Raw genomic sequence first — 25,873 nt, 5'->3', positions numbered from 1 at the left:
GGCAGGAGTGTTGAAGGTAAAGCAGCAATGTCACATACCAGACCTGAAGATCAAAACTACATTACAGACTTTGGATGTTACAGTTTGTGCCAGCTCTGACACAAAGCCTATCTATTTGATCATGAAAAGTGCTCTTGTATCAAATCACTATTAAGTGAGCTCTCCATAGAAGAAGCCACACTTTTAAGGAGTGAGAAAGGGATAAGAGTCACTACACTTACACAATAAAAGTCCCTAAAACCACTGCATGGTATTTTAATAAATAAATAAGAGAAAGAGAGAGAGAGAGAGAAAGAAAGAAAGAAAAAAAGAAAAGACACTTCTGGTAATGTCATTCATTGTTAAATGTAGTCATGTCTGTGCAAAGAATATTCAAGTAGTCATCAAACACTGACAATGTTTACATTACCAAAGCTGATTTTAATACCTAATAGTTGGCCTCTAAATACGACTGTAAGTTCTTTTGTGTGTGTTTATTTTAGCGCATACCTTGCTCCTGCCTGAAATAAGCACTCTGTGTCTGTGCTAAACCCGGTATTTCAGAGGTGTGAACACCAGCTCTGAGCTTTTTTGTCAATGTACTTTCTGCATAAACTTTCTTTGCAGTCAATGAAAATTCAAAAACGTCAAACCAGAGACATCTTCACAAATGTGCCCCTTTGGGGCAAGACACTTCCTACCTGTCATTCAGCACTTTTAAATAAAAACTTACTGAGTCACCCAGAACCTTCCTGAAGATGGCTTTCAAAAGCTCCATGTTCTGCCAGACACAGCGTCTGAATAAGCTTCATGTCTGAGAGTCAGACCTGTTCCATCTCCCTTAGGCCCTCCTCTTATTCGCTCTCGCGTTTTTACCTGGCTGGTTTGCGGACTGGATGGGTCATAAGAAGGTACATAGTTCTTCAGAGTATCCTGAGGATTCAGGTGGGGAGGATATCTGATTGTTGGATGAGAAAAGTAGCTCGATGGGGCTGGCGGAAGAATAGCTTGTGTTGGAAATGGCAGCGGTGAGGGTGGCGGTGGAGTTCGAGTGGAGATGACTGCACGGGACACAAAAGGGGAGACTGAGGTCAGCTGTGGCGCCCGCCCCCCGGCACGCGGAAGGCTCGTCCCTGCTTCCCCGGGACCCACCCACTCGCTGATCCCCGCCGGCGGTAAGAATGCACAGCCCTGACCCCACTCTGGGGAACGAGCAATCTGGCTTCCTGGTCCTATGAACGCTGAACCCAAGGAAGATTTTCTTTTATGGGGGAAGCCAATATTTCATAAAAACGTTCCTTTAAGCAGTCATTTCCCATCAGAATACAATCTTTGATCAGCAAGTCTTTGTGTCTTAAGTCCAGACCAACTCACAGAATTAATTAAAAGGCAGGGGCACACACAGACTCTCTACCGAAATTCAAAACAAAAGTGGACTCTGATTTTAAATAAATATTTTCCCTATACGTCCTAGCTGGGGGTAGGTTAAAAGAGAAGCCAATAATTAGGAAACAATAATGCTGAATAATTGTCTGATCATTGGACAAATGCTTATGAACATTTGATCATAGAGTCTGAGACCTCTTTTTCCTAATGAATTTGTTCCTTTCAAAACCAAAAGAACTCTATTCTGTAACTATTTTTTCTTCCTACTCTAACTTTTATTACATGTAGCTTAAAAGATGTTATTAAGATAAGACTAAGAATAAAACCTCCAGAAATGTGAATTTAAATGTTCATATATTCGTATTAACTTAACTATAAATCACATATTTTATAAAGGGAAATAATATATAAAACATATGTGATGTAGATGATGTTTAATTGTGCTGTAATTTTTCAGCATCAGTATGACCATAATTTATTTGGTCATATATTTGAAATATAATTCTTAAGTTTGAAAAATGGGAAAGAATATAATTGCACAATCATTATCTCTATAATGTTGAGGAAAATAACCACATAAGTACAATTTAAGAGTACCAATGAATATATGTAGAAGTGAAGATTAAATGTCTGTTTCTATTTAATGTTTTGATCCAAATCATAGGAAATTACATATGATAAATGTTTAGTGTTTTATGAAAAAACTTAGCAAACAATATGAAAAATAAATTCTTTCCATGACCTATTAATGAAAATCATCTGGGCTAACTTATCTCCAACTTTGTAATCATACACACACACACACACACACACACATATATATATATATACACACACACACACATACTTTTAAAGGGACATTTCTTATCTTCCCCCAAAAAAGCTTTTTTCAGAAAACACGAGAAATTAAGAATATATCTCAACAGGTCATAAATTCAATTTTATGGTCACAACTTTGCTTCCTGAATGTCCGGGTCACTCAGAATCTTCTGGACTGTTGTTACAATGCAGATTCCTGGGCCTAACCACAAACCTACTGGATCTCGAGGCCCTCCAGGGGTAAGGCACCAGAAAGTACAATTTGAACAAGTGCCTTGTGTGATCTTTCCACACATTGAAGTGTGTGTATCCTTTATCAAAGTGATGCATTTCAGAAAACAATTGTATAGTTCTTCAAATGGAACTTCTTTCTGACATACTACTTTGTTGAAGTAGCAGCCACATCTGAAAGTGTAATTTAAGGAGATGGAAACACCTAAGTTAAATTGAGCATCTTTTTTACTTGGTGTTGAAGTGTCCTTAATCTCAGCCAAATGAAGTCCATGGTTAAAGACCATGTAACCATGATCTTCTCCCACATCTACACAAGCCCTTGAAGGATATATACACACAGCTCCATCTTGGGCCCTCTGGGCTTTGAGATCAGTGTAGTTGGGGAAGAGATCTTTTTCAGGGGAGCCGGCACATATCAAGTCAGGGCTTAGGCTCTGGGCTCCCCTGTACGTGCTCACAGAAGCTGTGGCTGGCTCAATGGAAGCTAGCAGAATGTAGTATTTCAAACTGAAAGTAAAAAACAGCTACTTTGTATTAATAAAGGTCATTCTAGTCCTTGAAAATAGGAAAAGCAAAATACAGGCAGAAAATGTTTCCCTTCTTTATGAAAAAATTCATACATGCACACATGTATGTACATGTATTTCCTGCCTATGTCACTGCAAAGCCTTCCTAATTGCCTCCTTTCCTCCAGTCTTGCTCCTTCTGATACAGCCTTTATAGTCTCACATGAATGAATTTTGTAAAATGCCATTTCAAGCAGGTCCCTTCTCTCCTAAAAATCTTTCAGTGGCTCCCCACTGCTTCTAGGATAAAAGCCTAGCAACTTCACAGGTTTGTACGGTCCTCAAGGGCTGTAGGGAACCTGTCCCGCCTCACTTCGTGGGCTTCATATGGCCACTCTCTCTTCCCAGGCCACATGGAGGTATTTGTGGATCCTTGGATAGATGGCAGTTCCTTGTGGCAATGACCTTTCCCGACTCTGATTCAGGCTGTTTTCTCTGTCTGCAACAACCTTCCTCCTGCCTTGTTCTTCCTTCTTCTAGAGAACTCTCTCTCCAAACTTTAGAGAACACATCTCTTGCAGGCATCTAATCCTTTTCCAAGTGTCCACTCCTATTCAGATTTCAAGCCTGGCTGATGTGCCTCATCTTCCTGCTGGACCATGAGCTCTTTAAGGACAGAAACTGTCTCATGACCAAGGTGTTCGCCACAGGCCCCGATACATTACATATTGAGTAAGTATCTGGTTAAGGACCAAGGTGGAAGGCTTATCTAGGTTTCATTATATAAAAGTGTACTATTTAATTTTTCCCCAGTGTCAGGAATCTGAATATTTTAACCAGGTGTCATAATACATGAATGATTGGACTGCTACATGAATTTTGCTCAAATATCAACATTAGAGATCCATGAAATAGTTACTGATTTTTTTGACCTATTTTAGCAGTAAGAACAATATAAATATAAAAATTTTATACTGCATTTGATTTGTATATTCCTTCTTAGTTTTATAATTTTCTTAGTGACAGCAGTAAAGACAGCAGTAAAGATATTTAAAGTAGCAACAATACTAATCGACATAGAAAGAAGACAAGGACTTTTTTAGAACTAAAGTTATATCTTTGAATAAAGGTTTAAAAATCAGATTGAATTTGTTTGAAAAATAAGAAATTGCCTATCTATAAATGTAAAGCAATAAGAACGTTGCTACAAATTATATATATATATATAGAAAAAAATATATATATATAGAATATATATATAGAATATATGGAACTTTCTCCACCAAAAATTCAGTATACTCCCTTCAACGGCTCAAGAATAATAAGTAGAAAGCATACAGTATTGTTTATTAATTTTATCTCATTTAAAATTTTTGAGAGGGGATTTAATTTAGTTGTTCATTCAAGTATATATGTGAAATACTGGTATTCTTTTTCCTATGTAAATTAAGTTTTAGACATAATATCAAATATACTAGCCCACATTTATTTGTACACATAAAAAAGTGTCAAAAAACCTCTTTTATTTTTGTGATTAACTTCCCTCCTAAATAAGTAATTAAATATTGATTTTTGTATAGAAAATAACATCTATGGAAATAGTGTCTATATATCTTAATGCCTCTGGAAATGCTCCAAACTCAGCAACATACTTGAAATCCTGTCTTTCTTTACTGAAATATATAGAATGGGGACGAATCCTAAAGCTACAGTTAAGATGACTATGTACCTTCTAATTTCTTATCTATGTACTTTCTAATTTCTTGTGATTGTAATCTTTCCAATAAAGGCAATTAAAAAACATTCACAAATGTCATTTAATTGAATGCCATGGAAATCTTTTTTCATATATTGGTAAGAAAAAAATATTGGATTGGCTCAGGACCCTCCCTCTTTCAGCTGAGAAAGTACGGCCACCACAGCTATAATTATAACTCTTGCTGCATCCCTGACAGTGAGCTCTGCCAGCAAGAGGGAGGCTTCTCCTCTACGCTTGAAACTCCTCACCACTGTGTGCAACTCCAGGGATTCCGGGATGATGGTGCTGGGGGAAAGTGCTCAATCTTGGGGAAGAATCTTGTGGAGATGTAGAGCTGAACAGTGGCTTTTCAGGCTTCTTCATAGTAGTCGGAGAAGACATATCTGCAAAGGAAGAGGGAAAAACCCAAAGTTTATGACCTTCTCCAGCTATAAAATTCATGTTTCTATAACAAGGGATCTCATTTTCCAACATTTCATTATTTCTGTACTTTGGCTCTTCTACAAAATATGCACTGAGGGCCAAAGACTCAGTTACATCGGAGATTTGAAATCTCTGTCAGAAACAATCTCCACTGAAGTTAACGCAACCCTTTATTAAAATTATCATCAGAATTATTTCTCCTACTAAATAAATCTTGAACTTTTGCAAAACTAAGTATCATGTTTCCCTTGGCGCCTTGGTTCACATCAAGGTCTTTTTTGCCTCAGCATTTCATTCTTAGATTTATACGATTCAGGGCTTTGTCTTTTGACCTGCTGACTACACTGTGGAAAAAAGAACGAAGAAAACCTGGTACAAATGTGAAAAACAACCTTTGGGAAAGCTGGTAAGTCTATCATTGATTTAACATCTTCTACGGAAAACTCATTACTTGTTTAACAAAAAGTACATTCCTTAATTTGCTCACTCTACAAGTATTTATTGGCTTCCTCTATTAGATGGGTAAAGTAAGGATGTTACAAAAAATACAAAATAGCTGCTGCAGGGATACTCACTGTCAGTGAAGAAGAAAATGATAAGAAGAAAATGGCTGTCAACAGTTGAGAGGGAGGAAGTGTGCTGAAAGCAAGGGGTGTTGTGGTGTGCTGTTTGCTGGCTTCACTGCACAGGGCAGTGACCACCTCAGCCTCCTCAGGTTAAGGAAGGTGCCTCAGTGGCACCATGTGTAAAATGTGGATGGGGATGACGTTCCCAGAGAGAAGAAACGTTCCGAAGAAGGGGAGCATAGAATAAGCAAGTGGTACAAGCAGTCTGTGGAGAGGGGAAGTACAGAGATGGAGGACAGAGCGAGTAGCTGGCAGGACCCACACAGTCAGGGGCCATGGACTTTGTGTATAAATATCTGAATTCTTGCCCTGATTGGGGACAGCTATTGATGAGAAAATATGATCATACGTTTACAGTTTAAAGCCGTCCCTCCCAAAAGTACGTGGAGGATGAACTAGCCAAATGGAGATAGCAATCATGGAAACCACTTGAGAAGACAGATTTATTAATACCTTCCTTCCATAAATATTTATTGAAGGCTTACTTTATGCCAGACACTGCACTAGTTGCTGGAGACACAATGGTGAACTAGATTAAGCATCAGGATCTACAAAACTTAAACTAGGGAGAGGATACACCCGAGTTAGAAAAAGGTAGAAAACAGTGTGACAATTGCTATGGTAGAAAACACTACCATAATTATTGTACCAATTCAGAGCCAACCTATTTCACCTTTAGCCCATCTACACTTCCCTGTTTGGCTTCGAAGCAAACTGCAGACAGCACAGTATTTCATTTAAAAATATTCTGATTTATAGTTCTAAAAAAAGAAGTTATTTTTAAAAAACCTAAAACTTCATCATATTAAATATATATGCATGTATGTAACATTCATTTTTAATAAATACTCCACGGTGTTGTTTTTTAAAAAAGATTTTATGGGGGTGCCTGGGTGGCTCAGTGGGTTAAGCCTCTGCCTTTGGCTCAGGTTGTGATCTCAGGGTCCTGGGATCGAGCCCCACATTGGGCTTTCTGCTCCGCAGGGAGCCTGCTTCCCCCGATCTCTCTTTTTGCCTGACTCTCTGCCTACTTGTCATCTCTCTCTCTATCAAATAAATAAATGAATTTTTTTAAAAAAGTTTTTATGATGCTATTAATATAAGAAACTAGTTATCATTATGATTTACCATTTGAAAAATTACATAAGCTCTGGTAAAAGCATCCAATAAAATTAAATATGTGTTTTTGGCACATTGGCACTTAAAGAATGGATATGTTACTGTTAAAACAGTAGACATCACATCTACAAAAGTGACAGGTGTCTTCATAGCTAGAATCTGTAACTAGCTGGCTGTCACTGAACTATCAGAACTGCTGAACCATTTCCTTATATCTTTCTTGAGAAGTAAAAATGAAGAAAGGAAACTGCTAATGAAAGCACAGGAATTAATGCTGCTACAAAAAGGAGAAAAAATGTTGAGACCATTTAAAAACAGACCAAAAAAGTTCATTTCAGTGAAGATACCTTCAAAATGCCAAAAATAATACTCAATTTCACTTAAGAGCTATGTGATTTTTGAAAGGTAACACTACAAATACAAGTTTGGGCCCACCAGAAGCTCATCATAGATAAATAAGTCTTTAGGAGTGGAAAGCAGCTTTATTCCATCCCTCGCTTTGCAGATAAAGTAATGTTTCTACGCCAAATTTTTAATTTAAAAGTAACTATTAGAAAAAGAAATCTATTGACACTCTTATTAAGCACTATTAAGCACTATTGCCTGTGCTTAAATACAGATCTCAAAAAAAAATTAACCACTGTAATCAGTTTCTAACGACTCCACTTCTAGGGGAACATGGGTGGCTCAGTTGGTTAAGTGTCCAACTCCTGGTTTTGGCTCAGATTATGATCTTAGGGTCATGAGATCAAACCCCTCATTGGGCTCCAAGCTCAGCGGGGAGTCTGCTTGGGGGTTCTCACCCACTGCCCCTCCCCAACTTTCACATGAACGCACAATCTCTATCTTGTTCTGTCAAATAAGTAAATAAATCTTAAAAAAGAAAGAAAAAAAAGACTCCTGGTATGAGTAATAGAGCATTTACTATACGTGACTGAAAAACAATGAAATATGACCAGAGTTTGGGAAGCAGAATGAGCGTTATTCTAGTTCTGTCGTTTCTGGGGATGTTCAATCAAGGCTACTGCAAGAACTACAACTGTTTCCAAATTCTCATTAAACATGGCTGGATTCACCTGAGTCACTTTCTGCAAAGAACACATAAATCAAGGGTGTTTGTCCTGCAGTTCAAGAAGATGGGTGATGATGTAATTTCTGAGAAAAGAAGCCTCTGCATTTTCTTATTCAAAATAATTCACTTGGCTTTCCTGGGTAATTATTACAGGTCCATTTACTGATTGGGTTCTCCTTAGGCATGCACCGAATAATACTGGTACCTTTGTGTTCAGAACACACAAAGGAATTACACAGGATAACATAGTAGAAACAAATCAAAATTCACTCTTCAAGTTCAAAAGGGACCACAAATTGTCTTCTCCTCAAACGCTCAAGTGAACTTATAACAGTAAAAATAAGAATGAGAAGATCCACCGTCCACACAGAAACTACTTCTTTAGGAACAGATAAAGAATGATATTGTAGACAGTGGGCTTGACCGCCACTGTCTTCCTATCAGACTAAATTTTCTTTGAGCCTATTAATCAATGAAGATATACGGGTACCTAGCACATACAAGCTATATGCTAAGTGTGCAGGGGACACAAAGTGACCCCTTCCCCACCAAGGTCACCACAAAAAAAAAAAAAAAATACTAACCAAAAAAAAAAAAAAAAGAATAAAAAAATAAAATGTCAGTTATCTGGGAGGAGGAAGGGTAGAGTTTCTAGCTATTACATTTTAATCATGAATCAAACTTGTATTGTATTGTTTTGATTTTAATTTTATTTTGAATGTCTGCAGTCTAGTAGACCTCATGCCAAACGGAAAAATGATACTGTTTCTATTTTTAATGCACTTCTAGGCTACAGATATAAAAAAAAAAAATGTTTGAGGAATGAATATATAGGAGAGATGGTTTGATGACCTTTCTGTGGAGAAAAACAAATGTCATGCTTTTCACAGTGTATTGTCCCTCAAGCCGGAAGAATAATACATAAAAAGATTAAGTTGAAAATAAGTTGAATAATAATAAAACTGAATAATATATAAATATATAATAAGTTGAATAATAATACATACATAATAATGCATACATTGAATAATACATGAAATAAAGAAGTTGGCGAGAGAAGCAAGATGATAAGAAGAGGATTAGCCGGTGTTTCTAGTGGTGGGAAGGAGGCGGTTGCCGGTGGTCCGTGAGAAAGAAGCAAAGGTCAGCACGGGCTTGCCATCAGACAAGGACATTTAAATTTGATTTGGAAAATAACACTTTATAAATGAATTGATCTCAGGAGGGAAACACTTCCCAAAAGCTCTCTATTTTTTTTTTCTTTTTCCTGTTTCTTGTAGCTTCCACTCAACCTTTTTCACTCGAACCGGTTAAATAAAAAAATTTCCTGTCTAGTCTCCTTGCAGGCCTTCCTCCTCACAGTTCATTATAAAAACAGTCATGGAAACCCTCTCCTGCAGACAAGACCTTCCTCTCTTTAAGCTCTATGATGGCATCATATTTTTCTTTTCCTTATCATTCCATTTGATTTAAACTTTAGCTAAACTCATTTACTTATGGCCTCCTGGAGGAGGAGGGAACAAGGAGGAATGTGCTTCTAACTCTTTCTTTGCAGATGACATTCCCTTGGGCTGGAAAATGATGTCTTCCTACCCTCTTATTCCAGCTACAGAACAGTATTTTATCCACTGAACCAACTTGATTTATTTTCTCTTTAACCATTCCCTCCTGGGATTGTGGAGGTCTAGATCTCCTTAATGATTGTGTGTTTGTGTCTGATATCTTTGGACGGATTTTTTTTTATTATTTTGTACTTGTTCTATCCATAGAGTAAGAGAGAGAGTGTGTGTGTGTGTGTGTTTGAGTTGACTAATGGCTTATCTCCCACAGAAGATGATTTTATTAAATATGCAAAGACATGTGCAGGCTGGAAGGACATGACCAGGAAGAGAATTTTAAAAAAATCTATAACCAAAAGACAGAAGAAGAGGTAGAGCAGACCCTATCAAGGCAGTGTATCTTAGAATCTCTTGCATGTGAAAGCAGGTGGATGGCGAATTGATAACTGGTACATAAGATGAATAAAATAACCCATTGGTATATCGTCAAATGCACCATCCCATGAGCAGAGACCACTAGATGAGAAGTAACCTAATGTAAATTTAAAAAAAAAAAAGGGGGAACAGAATCAGTTACTGTGTTTCTAGGAAGGGCAAGGCCTCAAGTTCAAGATGTTGAATAAGACCACCTGCTCCCTGGCTTGGAGATCCTTAGAGCTCAGCAGAGAGGATGGACATTACAAATACAAACACAAAACGTCATTAATTGCAATCATGACATTAGCTTGTAGAGAAGATTCTTCTTCAGAACAGAAATCACTGAGGCTAATTTAAAAAAACAAAGGAAGATCACGTTGATGGCGTTATCCTTCATTGTCTATACCCTTGTTTAGATTTATAATCGGACAATTAGCCATGGCTTTAGCAACCAGTTGTGAAGTTAAATACATAGTAAAAGACCACCATGTAAGAAGAAGTTCAACTTTTATGAGTAGGTTCATTTAGATTCAAGCACAGCTTTACATAAGAATTTTGCAAAATCAAGTCCTCCCATAATTTTTACTAGCCATGGTATAATTTTTTTTGGCACTGGGATACACATACACCCTAGCCCTGATGTGTCATTCACTTTGCAGCATCACTTCAAAGAGATAAAGGCTTAAACAAATAAAGAGTTAGATCAACTCATCTCCCAACAAGGTAATTTCATCTACAAAGGAAGAACGTTGCTGTGAAACACAGCGTATGCACTCGACTCATCAGCAGCTTGCACAAATGGCGCTCCAGATGTATATCTGTTCAAGTCAGCCCAAGGCAACAATTTTGATCAATTCTAATGTGATAAAATGCTGCAGGGAAAGTGTGCAGAAACGTGTTTACGTCAGCCCTTAATTAAACTGTTGTTCACTTCCAAAGAACCTTAGGAAACACTAATGAGACATGAGTTTTGGCAATTTCTTCATCAAAGCAAAGACCCCTTCCTCAGTCTGTAGCAGCCTGTCATCCAAGTCGCTCCCGGGATAAATGTCACATGGCACTCCAATCAGTTAGCCACCTGTTAGTAGAACTCCACTGAAGTCAACTAGTGATCTAGGGCAAGCTCAAACAGCCACCTTAACACCTGCCTGTCTGGGACACCTGCTCCTTTTCCACACAGAGGAGAGCAATATGTTAGCTTTTCCAATATGCTGGAGTAGACTGAGGTTACAAATCGAATTTCTATCACCTACATAGAAAACACATCATTTTCTGGGACACCTGGGTGGCTCAGTTGGTGAAGCAGCTGCCTTCGGCTCAGGTCATGATCCCAGTGTCCTGGGATCGAGTCCCACATCGGGGGGGTCCTTGCTCAGCAGGGAGCCTGCTTCTCCCTCTGCCTCTGCCTGCCTGTGCTCGCTTTCTCACTCTCCCTCTCTCTTACAAATAAATAAATAAAATCTTAAAAAAAAAAAAAAGAAAACGCATCATTTTCTTTAAAAAAAAAAAGAAAAGTTTATTCTTCTTCCCTATAATGACACTTATGGTTTACAACTATTTATTTCAAATCAATTACGTAAGAGCACAGAAGAGTTCTTGAATTTCTGGAAGCTATTAATTTCAGCATGGCATAACAATAAATTAAAATATATTAACTGTGCCATTCCTATAATTTAGAAAAACACATTTCTATCTAGTTAACAAAGAAGCAAATTCAAAGTATTTTTTTAAAATTCAAAGTATTTTAATAGTCCAATCCTTTCCATATTCTTAAATTGTCTTTCTTATTTATACACCACGCTTGTAAACAAGTCCAAATGAACCCTCGAGGTACAAATCATCATTTGCTGGCTTCTTGTGGTTTCCAGTATTTAAGGTTAAGATGTGTTTTATTAGGAAGTGCTTAAAAAGCCATCATCATTGTTTAAAATGTCTTCTTTATTTTTTACATTATCAAGCTGCTGAGAAAATGTTACAGGATTCTTTATTTTTCCTTTTTTTTTTTTTTTAGAAGGAAACTCAAGGCACAGTGAAAACAGCAACAGGGAAGCTTTTGTTACCCTTGAGACACTTTGGGATGAGCAGGAGAGAGACCAAAGAAAGGAAGTGCCTATGTGGTAACAGTTAGTTTTTCAATGGTCCCATGACTAAGATTTGACAAAATTATGTTATATTACCCAGGTAAGACCTCTCATAGTTTTCTAGGTTTCCTTTTTTTTTTTTTTTTAAGAAAGTTCTAGACTTTCATAGATTTTTTTTTTTTCTAGAGGTTTAGAAATTTATGAAAACTCCGGACACAGGAAACCTCCTCAGAGACAGTGACCAAATCCACTGCTGAATGAGGCTGAGGTGGTCAACACATCCATCACTCCGCTGAAACTGTCAAGTAACACAAAACACGGGGAGTGAAAAATGGACTTCAGCTAAACGGAATCTCCGTTGTCCATTACACTGCCAAGGTGGCAGCTGGACGACAACACGAGAAAGGACCGAGCTATCTGCATAAAATAATAACACTATTTATAAGACATGAGAGGCTACCACATCTAGGGTGTGGGACCAGTTCAGGAACTAGAAATCTGATACTTTCACATCAGGCCATAAATCCAGAGTCAGTCCTGAGAGAAGGAAACAGCTTGGGCCCTGTGCCCAGAGGACAAGGAGAAGGCAAGGAACAGGGGTCTGCCAAATGAATGCTCCCAGAGACCAAAGATTCTCGTCCTCTGTTTTTGCCTGGGGGAAGTTTAGAGGTTATTTATAACCGTAAAAGTGTTACATGAAATACGGCATTTATCAAGCCTAGGAGATTCCAGCCCAAAGCCCTGAAGTACTTATTTCTGGTGTTTCCTTGAGGACAACCGAGGGGATCCTTGCCTTAACAAGTTCTACCAACAGATAAAGGAGTGTGGGCGGGAAAGTGCCCTGAGGGAATGTGGCCTCGAGCAGGAGAAGGGACACAGAGCCTGTGGGCTATATACCTACACCTTGAAAGCTTCATACAATCCCTGAGGGAAGTTACTGTCTCCATGTCCCCATTTTTTTCCACTATAAAATAGAGCTATCCTGGCTCACGGGAAGAGAATACGAGGTGATGCACAATGGTTTCAGTGGAATAGACATGACAAAAAAGAGGTGCAAAGGTAGAGTCGAAAAGCCATGGAGACATTGTTCTTTAAATATATTCCAGAGGAGATATTTAAAAATTGCTTATAGAAGGGGAATCTGGGTGGCTCAATCGGTTAAGCCTCTGACACTTGATCTCAGCTCAGGTCTTGATTTCAGGGTCGTGAGTTCAAGCCTTGCATTGGGTGTGGAGCCTACTTAAAATAGATAAATACAAAAAAAAATAGATAAATACAGGCGGACAGACAGGCAGACAGACATAAATATTGCTTATAGAGCCATGTGCTACATTTAAAAATTATGGATACGACAGTGCAGTTAAACCGATAGTAGGAATGTAAATTAATAAGACCTTCCTAGATTCTGTACCAATAATCGGTCAATAGCTTTAGAAATGGACGTTTAACTCAGTAATTCCACAGTAGGAACGTATCTATTCCTTTAACAAAATGTCACTATCTACTTGGTCACATGGTACCAGGCAGTATGCTAGGTTTGGGGACAGTGAGTAGAACTAGACAGGAACACAATAATCAAACTGCATTAAGCACAAGGATCCCCATACCATGATGATCACTGTGTCTTTATTATATAAAAACCTGCAAACTACTTACACATCCATAAGCAAAGGAGACATTTAAAAGTGTGTAATACACGCAAGGATGACATATTATGAAGCCATCATAAAGAGGAAATTCAATGACATGGTAAAATACCATTATATTATAGAAATCTGTGTGAGTGGCTCAGTGGGTTGAGCCTCTGCCTTCGGCTCAGGTCATGATCTCAGGGTCCTGGGATTGGAGCCCCGCATCGGGCTCTCTGCTCAGCGGGGAGCCTGCTTCCCCTCTCTCTCTGCCTGCCTCTCTGCCTACTTGTGATCTCTGTCAAATAAATAAATAAATTCTTTAAAAAAAAATCTATGTAATAGAATTATTGGGGGCTTTTATTTTCTTTTTATACTGACTTTTTTTTTTTTTCAAAACTCCCATAAGTAATTTTTACTGTTACAATAAACAAAGGTAAATTACATATTTGGGGGGAAGGGGAACACTGTCTGTGGCTCCATGAAGTATTATAAAAGGGTAGACAATGTTGGATCTTGTTATTTCCTTCTTTTCTTTTTTAAAAATTTGTATTTATTTATTTGAGAGAAAGAAAAAGCATGAGCAGGGGGAGGGGCAGAGAGAGGGAGAAGTAGACTCCCCACTGAGCAGGGAGCCCTATGTGGAGTTCAATCTCAGCACCCTGGGACCATGACCTGAACCGAAGGCAGACGCTTAACTGACTGAGCCACCCAGGCACCTCTCGTTATTTCCTTCTTAAAGTAAGGAAGTGCCTTATTGGTCTTAAGAATTCGATGTTGCAAAAGTATACAATGAAATGCTTAAATGTAACATTTGCAATTTAGTTGGCTAAAGGCAAAACAGTGTATTTTTGAAAACACAAGTGAAGAAAAGAGAATATCTGAGTATCTGTTTCTAAAGACTCTTCTAGATGTAAAATTTTATGATTGTGTGGCAAATGCGAATTAAGTCCTTCCCACACGCTCCAAGTTAACAAAAAGCTCGGAATGTTATGACAAGACATATGGACTTAATCCCACTACAGTAGTTTCATGATGATGCCAGATGATTCAAAAAAATAATTAGCTGCCATGTTAAGAAAGTATCTCCATATATATATATATATATATTTACATTTATGACACTCTAAAATAACTCCAAAAAACGGCAAGCTACGTTAAGGAGAGATAAGATAGCATCTTCAATTAAATTTTTCAATCTTTTTTTTTAAAAGTGAAATCAGTTCTTTTTTTAAAGGAGGAAAATATGGTAGACTTTGTGTTAAATAAATGAAAATTCTTACTTTCATCATTGAGTTATTTAATCTTAACTCCACTTGGGCATATTACTGTATTCTTCAGCAGTTTAAAACATTCGTGATAGTTTAAACCTCTCTCTATTGTGTATTTCAATCCATGCACAGTAAGCTGCATGTTACTACAAGTCTCTATTTATCACCCCTCTCCAAAGGAAAAAAAAAATAGTCTCCAGGCTACACCTACACCCAATACAAAGTTAAAACTCAAACCTCTTTGAAGCTCACAAACACCTTCCTGAGACATTAAAAAAAGAAAAAGAAGGAAAAACAAAAAACCTTTGAATAATGAACAACAGTGCTAAAAGAATAAATACTGAATAAATGAAAACTGCTTTTTTAAAAAACACTTCAAAATGCTTTTGTCCATTAAGCAATTTCATTTTAACACACAGACAATGACAAAGTGTCTTGAGTAATGTCAGAAAACCTCATTTGAAAGAAGGAAAAACACCCCATGATTATGCAGGGTTTGGAGTATATTTTAGTCGCTTATTAAATATTGGCATAGGTAAATAGCTGCTATTCACTATGCCTCTGGGGAAAACCTCTTGGCTATAGAGGCTTATTAGTGTTAAGCATCTGAGAGCCATGGACTATAAAATAAAATCAATACCGTAACCTTAACTGTAAAAGTCAGAAAGATACTGGAAGAGTTCTAATTTAACAAGATTACAGATGAGATTTTAGAGGAGAACATTTGGGGAAAAGCCATGCATTTAGAAACATTTATGCTACAAGACATCTCAAGGTTTCTGTTGTTACTAATGCTGTTATTATCCGTGCTGGTAATGGTTAGGGTTGATTTAACTGATGTGTTACTTTAGTGGATTTACAGGAAAGTCCTAGAAATGATCTGGAACTTATTTCAAATAAAATCATTAAATTGAGGTAGTAAACTAATTGCTTAGGAACAATTATGATTTGATGTGGTTTAGTGTGGTAGAGGAAAAAAAATCACGAAAATGTTAAGGTCGTTAGTTCAGCAGCTCGATGCAAATATGATTACTCTGCACAATATTCTATTTCTCTTAATGGAAAAGTAGTCAAAACCGGTATAAATTGTAGTGTTTAGGTTCAACCTAAATCTATATTTTTCCTCTAACAAATGTAAATGAAGAAAAAAAGAACATTCTGTCAATGAAATTACTATGATGGCATATTTATTATCTTAATGGTTTTAGAAATCACGTGAAATTGATCAGTAACAAAACCTCTATTTAGTAATGGACCAATTACATTTGTGAGATAATGTCAATGAAACAGAATATTGTCACAGGATAATGGTCTCCTATTGCTACATCCCTAGTCATTTAGAGAAAATAAATGTTGCCGTCTGGCTGAGTCATTTATTTTCAAAGTAGGAGACACTGATCCCATAACAAGGTTCTGTTATAATAACTCAATCTCTATCAATCATTTGTTGTACCAGGATGGTGCAGGACAGGACATGTATTTTTAAGAGCTGCACATTCCTCAGCTATACAAAACATATGGTGCCTCCAAGCACATAAACAGCCCAATTATTGCATTATTCAAAGAGAGTATTGAAAATAAACATTTTTAAAAAATTAGGAATCGGAAAACTTTCTGAATTTTCAAAAAAGAGCCATGTTAATGAGAGCTTAAAGACTCAAGTAACTGGAGATCTAAAAATTCTTTGATTCAGGTAATTTAAAAGCTAGAGTTTGGGACCTGAAGAGACCTTAGTATTTAACTCTGTTATTTTACAGATGAGAAAACTCAAAATTTCCTGAAATTAAGTGTATTTGTCTGAGGCCACACTAGTACTTGGACTTTCTAGGTCACCATTATTGTGCTTTAAGCATAAAGCAAAAAATAAAAACAGAACTATTATATATATTTATATATTATATATTTTTCATATATGTATTTATATATACCATATATCACATATATCTATATGTATCATATATCACTTATATATTTATATATCATATATATTTATATATGATATTCAAGACTTTAGGATTATTTCTTTATTTTTATCTTATTTCCTTTTTTTTTTTAAGTAAGCTCTAGGCCCAACACGGGGCTTGAACAGATGATCCCAAGATCAAGAGTCACATGCTTTATCAACTGAGCCAGCCAGGTGCCCCAAGACTTCAGGACTTTATTAACAACATGTCATTATTAAATGGAAATGAGATTCCTAACATGAGTCCAGTCCAAGGATTGCACTCGTGAATCCCTGGAGTCCATGAACCCTTCCGATGTTATGTGCATTTATCTGTATTTAAGTTTCAAACACTGCGGCGGGGTGGGGGGGAGCCATAATAGAGGTTTTATAACTACTTTGCAAATCACATCACAAGGCAGTGCATATAGTATGTGTTCTATAGCTAAATGAACAAGTGTTCCCATTCTACCTCTGCTACTTATCATCTGTGTGATTTATGTCAAATCTCTTAATCACTGTAGTGATTAGTTTAATGAACTGTTAATTTTTTTTTTTAATAGGATTGCAAAGCAAAATACATGTGAAGTCTTGGCCCAGCCCTCAAGGGTAGTACGTGCTCAATAAATGATAGCCAAAAATGGCAAGGGGATCTGGCTTTCCTCACTGATAGGTACTTAACTGCAGAAAGATTTTAAATATCTGCGGTTCCTTCAACAAATAAATGACACAGAAAAGGGGGTTACTGCAAAAATAATTAATAAAGAAAAATAGTTACTATAACTATCATAGGTTAAAAAAGGGCTGAAAACACAAATACGGTAAATGGACCATTTGGGATCCTCATTGAAACAAAACGGCCCATAAGATATTCTGGGGCATCTGAACATGGAATATATATTACGTGGTATTAAGGAATTATTGTCATGTTTGTTACAATGAAAATAGTATTGGGGTTGTATTAAAAATAAAAGCCACTGTCTATTAGAAATACTTAGAAGTATTTTATTTATAAGTAAAATGACATAATGTCTGGGATTTACTTTTAAGCAAACTTCAAAAAACTGACAAGACAGTAAATGTAGTAAGATTGGCAAAATGCTGATAACAGTTTAAAGCTGGGCACATTCAAATTCCCTTTATGATACTCTCTGCTTTAACATTTTCCATAACAAAAAAGCTTTTAAAACATTAGGCTTAAACATTCAATTCAAAGCTCTTCTCCACAATTATCTATCTCAAGCACTCATAGATTCAGTTTTTTGTATTTTTTTTTTTTAGTTCTAAAACTTTTAATCATGACACTAAGATTAAGAGATTTTTTTTTTTAAAAAGCAGATATATGTTTTACTATCTCAAAATTTTGTTTTGACAATTCTTCCGGAACTCTGAAAACTAGTTGAAAAATCACAAAATCATAAAATCACCTCTATGATCCCATTTTAGTTCCAAAGAGCTAACATTCATGAAACTCCATAGAAAAACTATCTGCCAGTATTCAAATTTTCCTATTTCTCCATTTCTCCCTACATACATATTTATTCTCTAGATGGGTTGCAGGATAACATGGGGGGAAAAAACCAGCTTTTGAAAAAGAAGACCTCGGCTCTGTTATTCATCATCTGGAGGCATTAGACAAGACAGACCCTTATGGATCCTTAGATGGTTAGCTGTGTAAAATAAGGAGTCTGAACCACATTCTGCTCAATGTTCTAATAATCTGTGTTCTATCTCTGAATAATCAATCTCTTAGTGTATACGATATTCGTCATACACTAAGTCACTCAAAAGAAACTGACTTTCTAAACTATTTCGAAATAAACTTAAACATGACATCAATGTATAAAAGGGGTAGAAATAAAATCTTTTACCACTCCAAGAAACTTTGCATGGCACGCTTTTATACTGAAGTACACTGTCTCCCATGGGTTTTTCACTTTCCTATTTTAGGCTGTGTTCTATCAATCTAGAGATCCAGCATTAATAGCAAGCTGTTATTTTTCAAACTCATTATCCATTGTGGTTTTTCTGCAAAATGCTACATTTTTTAAAAAGATTTTATGTATTTATTTGACAGAGAGTGAGAGAGAGAGCGAGAAGAAACACAAGCAGAGAGAGTGGGAGAGAAGCAGACTTCCTGCTGAGCAGGAAGCCAGATGTGGGACTCGATCCCAGGACCCTGGAATCATGACCTGAGCCAAACAAAGGCAGACGCTTAACAACCAAGCCTCCCAGGGGCCCCTACACTTTCAAATCATGAAGTCTCCAGAGCACTGAAATAGGAGTATAATTTTCCCCTACTAAGTAGTCTTGGTCCTTCTAACATGGACGCAGGTTTGCCCCATCCAAAATGTTCTTCCTGGTTAAAACGCACGAAAGGAACATAAGCTTCTGTTAGTTAGTAGGCAAATGTGAGGAATTCTGATTAAAGCTTTCACCAATAATTTATTGTTTTCCTTTCTGTCTGAAGGATGCTCCTGTTGTGACTTTTCAACTACAGCAGTGTAGCTAAAGAAAATGAAATACGTTATGACAAAAACATTCTTGGAGTTTGCTCTCCAGTGGCATCATGATGCATGGAGAGGTTCATGGAAAGTTTGGCAGGAACTGTAAATCGTTCACTTCCGATATGTTCAATAATAGGTTAAACAAAACAAAACAAAAAAACCCCACAAAACTTAAAAATTGTGATTGAACGTTAAATTCAAACCATTTCTTTGCATGTATTCATCAAAAGCACTTGTATCTCTGATTTAGTCTGGCTCAAAATTTGATATTTGAACATTTGACATTTAATCCTTGTGATACAAACCTTAAGAATGTAAGGAATTGTTGGTGTTCTCTCTGGGTCCCAAAGGGGGCTTAAAAATTCTTCCAGGAAGATTACTAAGCATTTGCCTTGCCATTTGCTAGGACTTCATTTAATGTGAGTAACTCCCAGACAGTGGTTATTCAACTATTTGTATAAGCTGCTCATTTACCCAGCTCCTAGGTTTCTACAGACATCTTGAGATTCTATCAATTATCAGACTGTAGTTTGGGTTAGAACACTGTTCTCCAAAATTTGAACCTAGAACTTTCCTCCTTATGGATTCTTGAATGGAAAAAAAAAAAAAAAGGAAATAAAAAAGAGGCCCTAAAGTCACAAACTTAAATGCAATCAAGCAATTTCCACTCATGGAGAGTCACACTGATGGCGCCCAATAGGACATTAAACATTCTACAAATTCAATAATGAATGAAAAAAAGTTTACATTTTCATTCAGATAGAATTTTCCAAACCCAGCCGAATCTTCTTGTGTCTTGTATGCTAAGTAACATTCCTTAAACTCACACTAAGAAATGCTGATTTCTGATTCTAAGTTTCCTGTGCCTGGTTGAACTCATGATGCTGGGCCAGCACTATTATTCTCCAGTCCGTGTTCCCTGGAGACTTTTGGTTTAATTCATTGGCTATTTAACATTGTAACCTCATAGAACGCTACCAAGTGCAAACTGACATTGAGCCCAACATCTAAAAGTATATTACTAATGAGAATATTTGAAAAATGAATATTGAATGAGAATATTGAAAAATTATTAGAAAGAAACCTCTAGGGCTCAGAAATCTATTATGATTTCAAAAGACTAATGGAAGAGACTTATTTATATGACAGAACTGTAAATTTTTTAAAAATTAGTGTTAGCATTATTTCCTAATACTCACAGCAATCATAACATGATGCCTAAATATTGGTTATTTGAGAGTCCAGTGTGCATTTCTAAACTACCCTTAAAATTGCAATTACATACCAATATACCTACCTCTAAGTAGTGCCAGTTTGTGCTAACATACCAATTCATTGATTTTTACATAAAGATTTACTTCTCATAGTGCTTAAAAGTAAGCTAGTTCTAAAGCATGGAGACAGTCTCCTCCTAGTTTGGCTTACATGATTTATTCTCTGTTAAGAACCTTTATTCATAAATAGTAAAAAAAAAATATTTTTCTGCTCAGCAGGTCAAGGGTTGGAAATTTAATTTATTCATATTTATGTGCCCAATGCCTAGAAAACTTCCTGGCAAATAATAGGCATTTGATAAAAGTTAATTGACTCCAATGATCCCAAACCCTAAATGTGTAGGAATTAATAAAATTTTACTGCATACAAAGTCTTTTTGAATTTACATTTTATAAAACTAAGATTACAAGTTGTTGAAATATTCATCAGACTGAGAAGCTGCTAAATTTTCCATTTAAAAGCCCAGCTGTATACGACAAATATATTTACTGTATCATAAGTGTCTATTAAATAGAGTTTCGGGAGCCTCAGATGCAGGCCTAGATGAACTGGCAGTGATAGGTGCTGATATTGATAAAGCACTGCTTCAAATGCCCAAGCATACCATCTGTCAGTCTGTGAAATTCCTAGGCATTAACATAAAACAAGATTTAGTCCCAAAAAGTAATTTGAATTGGAGGAAAACAAAGACCCACTTCTTATTTTTCCTCTTTTTTCATAAATTACAAAGAAGCACTCTGATGATTTCGAGAAAAGCATACCAACTAGAAATTGAGTCTCAGGTGGAAAAAAATAAAGGTACAGGTCTCAGATGGTGTTTTTTTCCCGTGGTCTTGGAATAAAGGAAATTGTCAGCATGCACACTGATAAGCTCATTTGGTTCTATTAATTTAACCATTAAAATTGAAAATGGTGGAACACTGTATCCAAAAAACCCAAAGTTTTCAATAGAGGTAGAAGCAGTCAGGAAGTTTAAAACTAGGAAATTCATAGAGAACATTAAGGAGGAAAAAATACTCCAGAATCTAAGAAAGGAATATAACAGTGGCTATACAGTCCTTTGTTAGTAGCCAGTTTCCTGCTTCTTTCCCTTCTCTATGTGTAAAACAACACAAATAAAAATGTGGGTATTACATAATGTGCATGTTGATAAATTTAATTTCCCTCACTGAACATCAGGAGAAACGTAAGCAAATTATACAGATTCCTACCAAATGTTTAATGCTCAGTCTTAAAATGTTCATGTCTTTATTCTGCAAGTTAGAAATTGTAATTCTTTTATGATCAGGACATCGTAATTTTTCTGCGTTATGGGTAAAAAACAGAAAACAAGAAATGAACATATGAAGATAACTAATTATGTTTATAATACCCTAAAATAAAGATACTTTTTCTGGGCACCTGGGTGGCTCGGTGAATTAAGCCTCTGCCTTCGGCTCAGGTCTTGGTCTCAGGCTCAGCAGGGAGCCTGCTTCCCCCACTCTCTCTGACTGCCTCTCTGCCTACTTGTGATCTCTGTCTCTGTCAAATAAATAAATAAAATCTTTTTTTTTAAAGATACTTTTTCAATTAAATTATTAAAAGGTACATAAATTTAAAAAGGTACCATAAATATTTGTCATTACATGAACCTAGATTTTGTGTTAAAAAATTGCCTAATTACTTTTGAAAATAGAATGAATATATTAGTTTGGCTATCTTATCTCCTTCATTTTAGCCTAGTTGGAAACAAAATCTCGGTGGCTTAGGTTGGTGTTTCGATTATAAGGAAAAGTAGAATGCCACATATTGCCCATAACTTTGCTATCTTTGCTTCTTCGATTTCAAAAATCAGTGTTGCTAAGGGCTATGCCAAAAGTAGATTTTAATACAAAGTCAACACTACCAGAATAAGGCATACCCAGGAAATAATAAATGGTAAATTTTAAACACTTCTGCCAGTTATAAACAGAAGCATATTTTAATCAACCAATAAGTAGTTATTGATTACCAATTTAGTACAGGGCTTTGTGGGAGAAACAAGTAAAAGACACATACCAAAGCTATTACAAATATCGAGTGAAACTCAACATGCCCTTTAGAACCCCTTCGTGACAGCCAAGTGTGTCTGAAGAACATGTGAAGACAGACAAGAACAACCATGGGGCATTTTATTTTCCAAATTTAAAAAAAAGTAATCTTCTAAGAACAAAAGGACGGCATCTGGCTTAGCAAATTTATAAAGATAGTACTGTACATCCCTCATTTTTTTATTGTAGTGCAAGACTTCTTCCCACAATGGCTTATTGTGCACATTACAAAGTCTTCAGGGTCTTGAGAATTAAAGTGACAGAGTTTTTTTTTAAGCACACTTGAGAATGTATCATTCTTCCTGACTCTTAATAAAATATGCCCTCACAGACTTCTCCAGTAATTCTAGTCATCTTGACAAAAGAAAATCACCAAGACAATACGACGATTTTACAAAGAGAAAGAATGACAGTTTCCCTACTACTTTTCAAAAATGTTTTATAATATGATTTGAGATTGCCTTTACTCAATAAGCTGAAAGAGGAATCAATTTCTACAAAGTGACACTCTCTATAATAAAGAACACCTACACTTCTGAACAACACACCCGTTCCCACACATTCACAGTGTTATTATTATTACCATTAGAATCTTTCCAGAATAATTTTCTCCAGAGGAAAATATGGCTTTGTTTAAAACAAACTGACAATGCAAGTTAAACAAGCAATAAAATAGAAAGCGTTGAAGGTTTGGTTTTTATTCTACTTCTGCAAGTCGGGTGAAAGTTCTCGCCTTCATGAATGAGACTGAGACTGATATTCTGCCTATCAATGTTTCATTTGTCCAAAAGATAACTTTTGTGCCCCTACTATGCACCAGGGTGCTGTTACATAATAGCCAAATCCATAAGGTCCCTGCCTTCATAGTGCAGATGGGTTTAGACAATGAACCCCACAAACAAGTACATAACTATTTATTATGAGAACAATGAAGGAACACTACTGGGTGTCAGGAGAGGAAAACAGGAAGACTGAATTTAGATCGAAATTCCTCAATTTAGGCTGGAGCTTCGAAGATGCCCCCCAGTTTTTGAGATGAAGAGTTAGCAGAGGATAATCCCAGAGGGCGTGGGTGAGAGGAAGGTCTTGGGTTCTGCCTTCCCAAATATTAACAAAGCAACAAGCTAAAGTGCAGAGAACAGCAGCAAGGAACAGGGCCTGCCCCTCATATGAGAGGATTCTGATTTTCTCCTAAGAGGAGTGGGAAATTACTGAAAGATTTAAGCAAAGGAGTAATACGTTGTTACCATGTTTTATAGAGATTTTGTCTACCGCTTGATGAATAGATTTGGAAAGGCCAAGGGTTGGGTGGGGGGAGGTCATCTCAGAGCCAAAACTCTTCTAGCTGATTTTCAGATCCTTCCACAAAATGACCCATCACCTCTCCCTAATTCCTTACACAGAGAGAGCCCAGCTTTGGTGTCCAACATGGCCACTATGAAACTTACGCTGCCTTTGGCTATGGTTTTCTCTCTGACAACTCTGCTCCCTTTTTCACCAGTTAAAAAATCTCACCATGCTAAAGGAGACCCACCGGACTCAAAGTCCAATTCCTCCGTGAAGATTTTTCACTTTTTTTTTTTCCTAGTGGAATATTTCTTTTTAAGAAGGTGCCACACCCAGCATGGAGCCCAACACGGGGCTTCGACTCACAACCTTGAGATCAAGACCTGAGCTGAGATCTGGAGTCAGTTGCTTAACCCCTGAACCACCCGGTGCCCTGCTGCAAATGCAGAGTCATAAACATGTCCTGAGTAAGGAACTGATTTGGGTTTGAACTGCTATGCTTCGGTTATCTGCCTCCTGAGATAACCCAGTATACTGCTCCCCAGCCTTAGAAACATACACTCAAGGCATGGGCTAAAAACCATTGATAAAGAGACTTTTTTTTTTTACATTTTTAGTAAACTGTAAAATTTTATTCAAAAGACAATTTTCAATTATTATTTTTTTTTGCTGTTGATAGAAATCGTATTTGCACATATACATATCAACAAGACACTGCAGTTAGTTAATTTTTTTTTTATTTCTGTGCTTACTAATCTCCTGCTGGTTGCTGCAAAAAGGCAGGAGGATGTCTGATGAAATATATTTAACCTGACAGACTTTTAAGAACAAAAAAGAGCTAAAAGTTTGGATTTAGAGAGCCAAATAATACCTATGGAGTTATATTTTTTCCCCCAAGGCTGCCCTACAAGTGGGTCATAGTTTCACCTAGAAGGAACAACCAGATTGACTTAGACGTGATGTCTGTGGCATTACAATTGAATTTATTGTTTAGGCTGTACCTACTTCCAAAGGGAATTATGTCTTCCTTTAGATGGGAACAGTCAGTAACTGTCTCCTGCAACCTGTTGTAAGTGTGGGTCCTCCCTGAAACACCCATACAGAGTAGCAGACTGATCTAATGGGAGTCACAATTTATGATTTGGCTGCAATCTGGCCAACGAAAGCAAACAAACCACAGTTGGTCACATGTCTGATTGGGGGTTCTAAGAGATCATTCTGTCTGGGAGAATTTTTGTAACTGTGGTGACACGTGACGAGTACATTATCTTCAAAATAATTTTACTGCCATCATTTTATGAAGAAAATATCTGTATCAACTCAATGATGAAATTTTGACTAAAGGAAACTTCGGAAACAAGCTGACATCTTACTCTAACGTCCCCCGAGGAATCACCTCATCCCTTACCTTGATCTCTTTCGTGCCATGTTCGGCTTCCAGCAGCTGGTGAATTCGGAGACGGATAGAAGTCTCCTGTAGGACTTGGTTCCATATTTTCATCTATGGATATAGTTTTGGGTCTTTTGCTGTTAAGATATGACAACAGTTGCTTTAATGGGATGACTAAGGAGGTGTGCAGCAGATGAAAATACATAATTTGAGAAAAGTCTTACTAAGAAAATTTCCATAAACACAAGTAATAGCATTTCAGTATCTTTTCTGAAACAATGGAGAGCATTCCAGACTTCAATAGGAGTAGCAAACACTTCTAGTTGTACATGTCATTTATTACACCATATTATACCTATACCTGCCTAAGCATAGGGTACTTATTATATTTACCTTTTAAAATGTGTTTCCAAAGAAATATCTGTAGTAAAAAGTGAACTCTTAAAAAAAAAAAAAAAAGATTCTATTTACTTATTCAACAGAGAGAGACACAGCGAGAGAGGGAACACAAGCAGGAGGAGTGG

At 36.7% G+C, this 25,873-nt stretch overlaps 1 protein-coding gene across 8 annotated transcripts in view; it reads right to left on the bottom strand.

The window, feature by feature from the left end:
• The window catches only part of NFIB (nuclear factor I B), a 226,237-nt gene that overhangs the window by 32,347 nt on the left and 168,017 nt on the right, over nt 1-25,873 (bottom strand). For 7 of the 8 annotated variants that reach the window (XM_032307180.1, XM_032307182.1, XM_032307183.1 and 4 more), the window contains exons 6-8: nt 25,368-25,486; nt 4,932-5,066; nt 856-1,040 (exon numbers count right to left, since the gene is read on the bottom strand). In XM_032307180.1, the coding sequence (XP_032163071.1) occupies nt 856-1,040; nt 4,932-5,066; nt 25,368-25,486 (439 nt within the window). The remainder of the gene's footprint in view (nt 1-855; nt 1,041-4,931; nt 5,067-25,367; nt 25,487-25,873) is intronic. The other variant, XM_032307181.1, reaches the window with a different exon arrangement.

The sequence above is a fragment of the Mustela erminea genome, chromosome 12, assembly GCF_009829155.1.
Source record: "Mustela erminea isolate mMusErm1 chromosome 12, mMusErm1.Pri, whole genome shotgun sequence".
In the NCBI taxonomy this organism is placed as follows: domain Eukaryota; kingdom Metazoa; phylum Chordata; class Mammalia; order Carnivora; family Mustelidae; genus Mustela; species Mustela erminea.
Note: the sequence above shows the minus strand (reverse complement) of the source record. Positions and strands in the feature narration are given on the sequence as shown.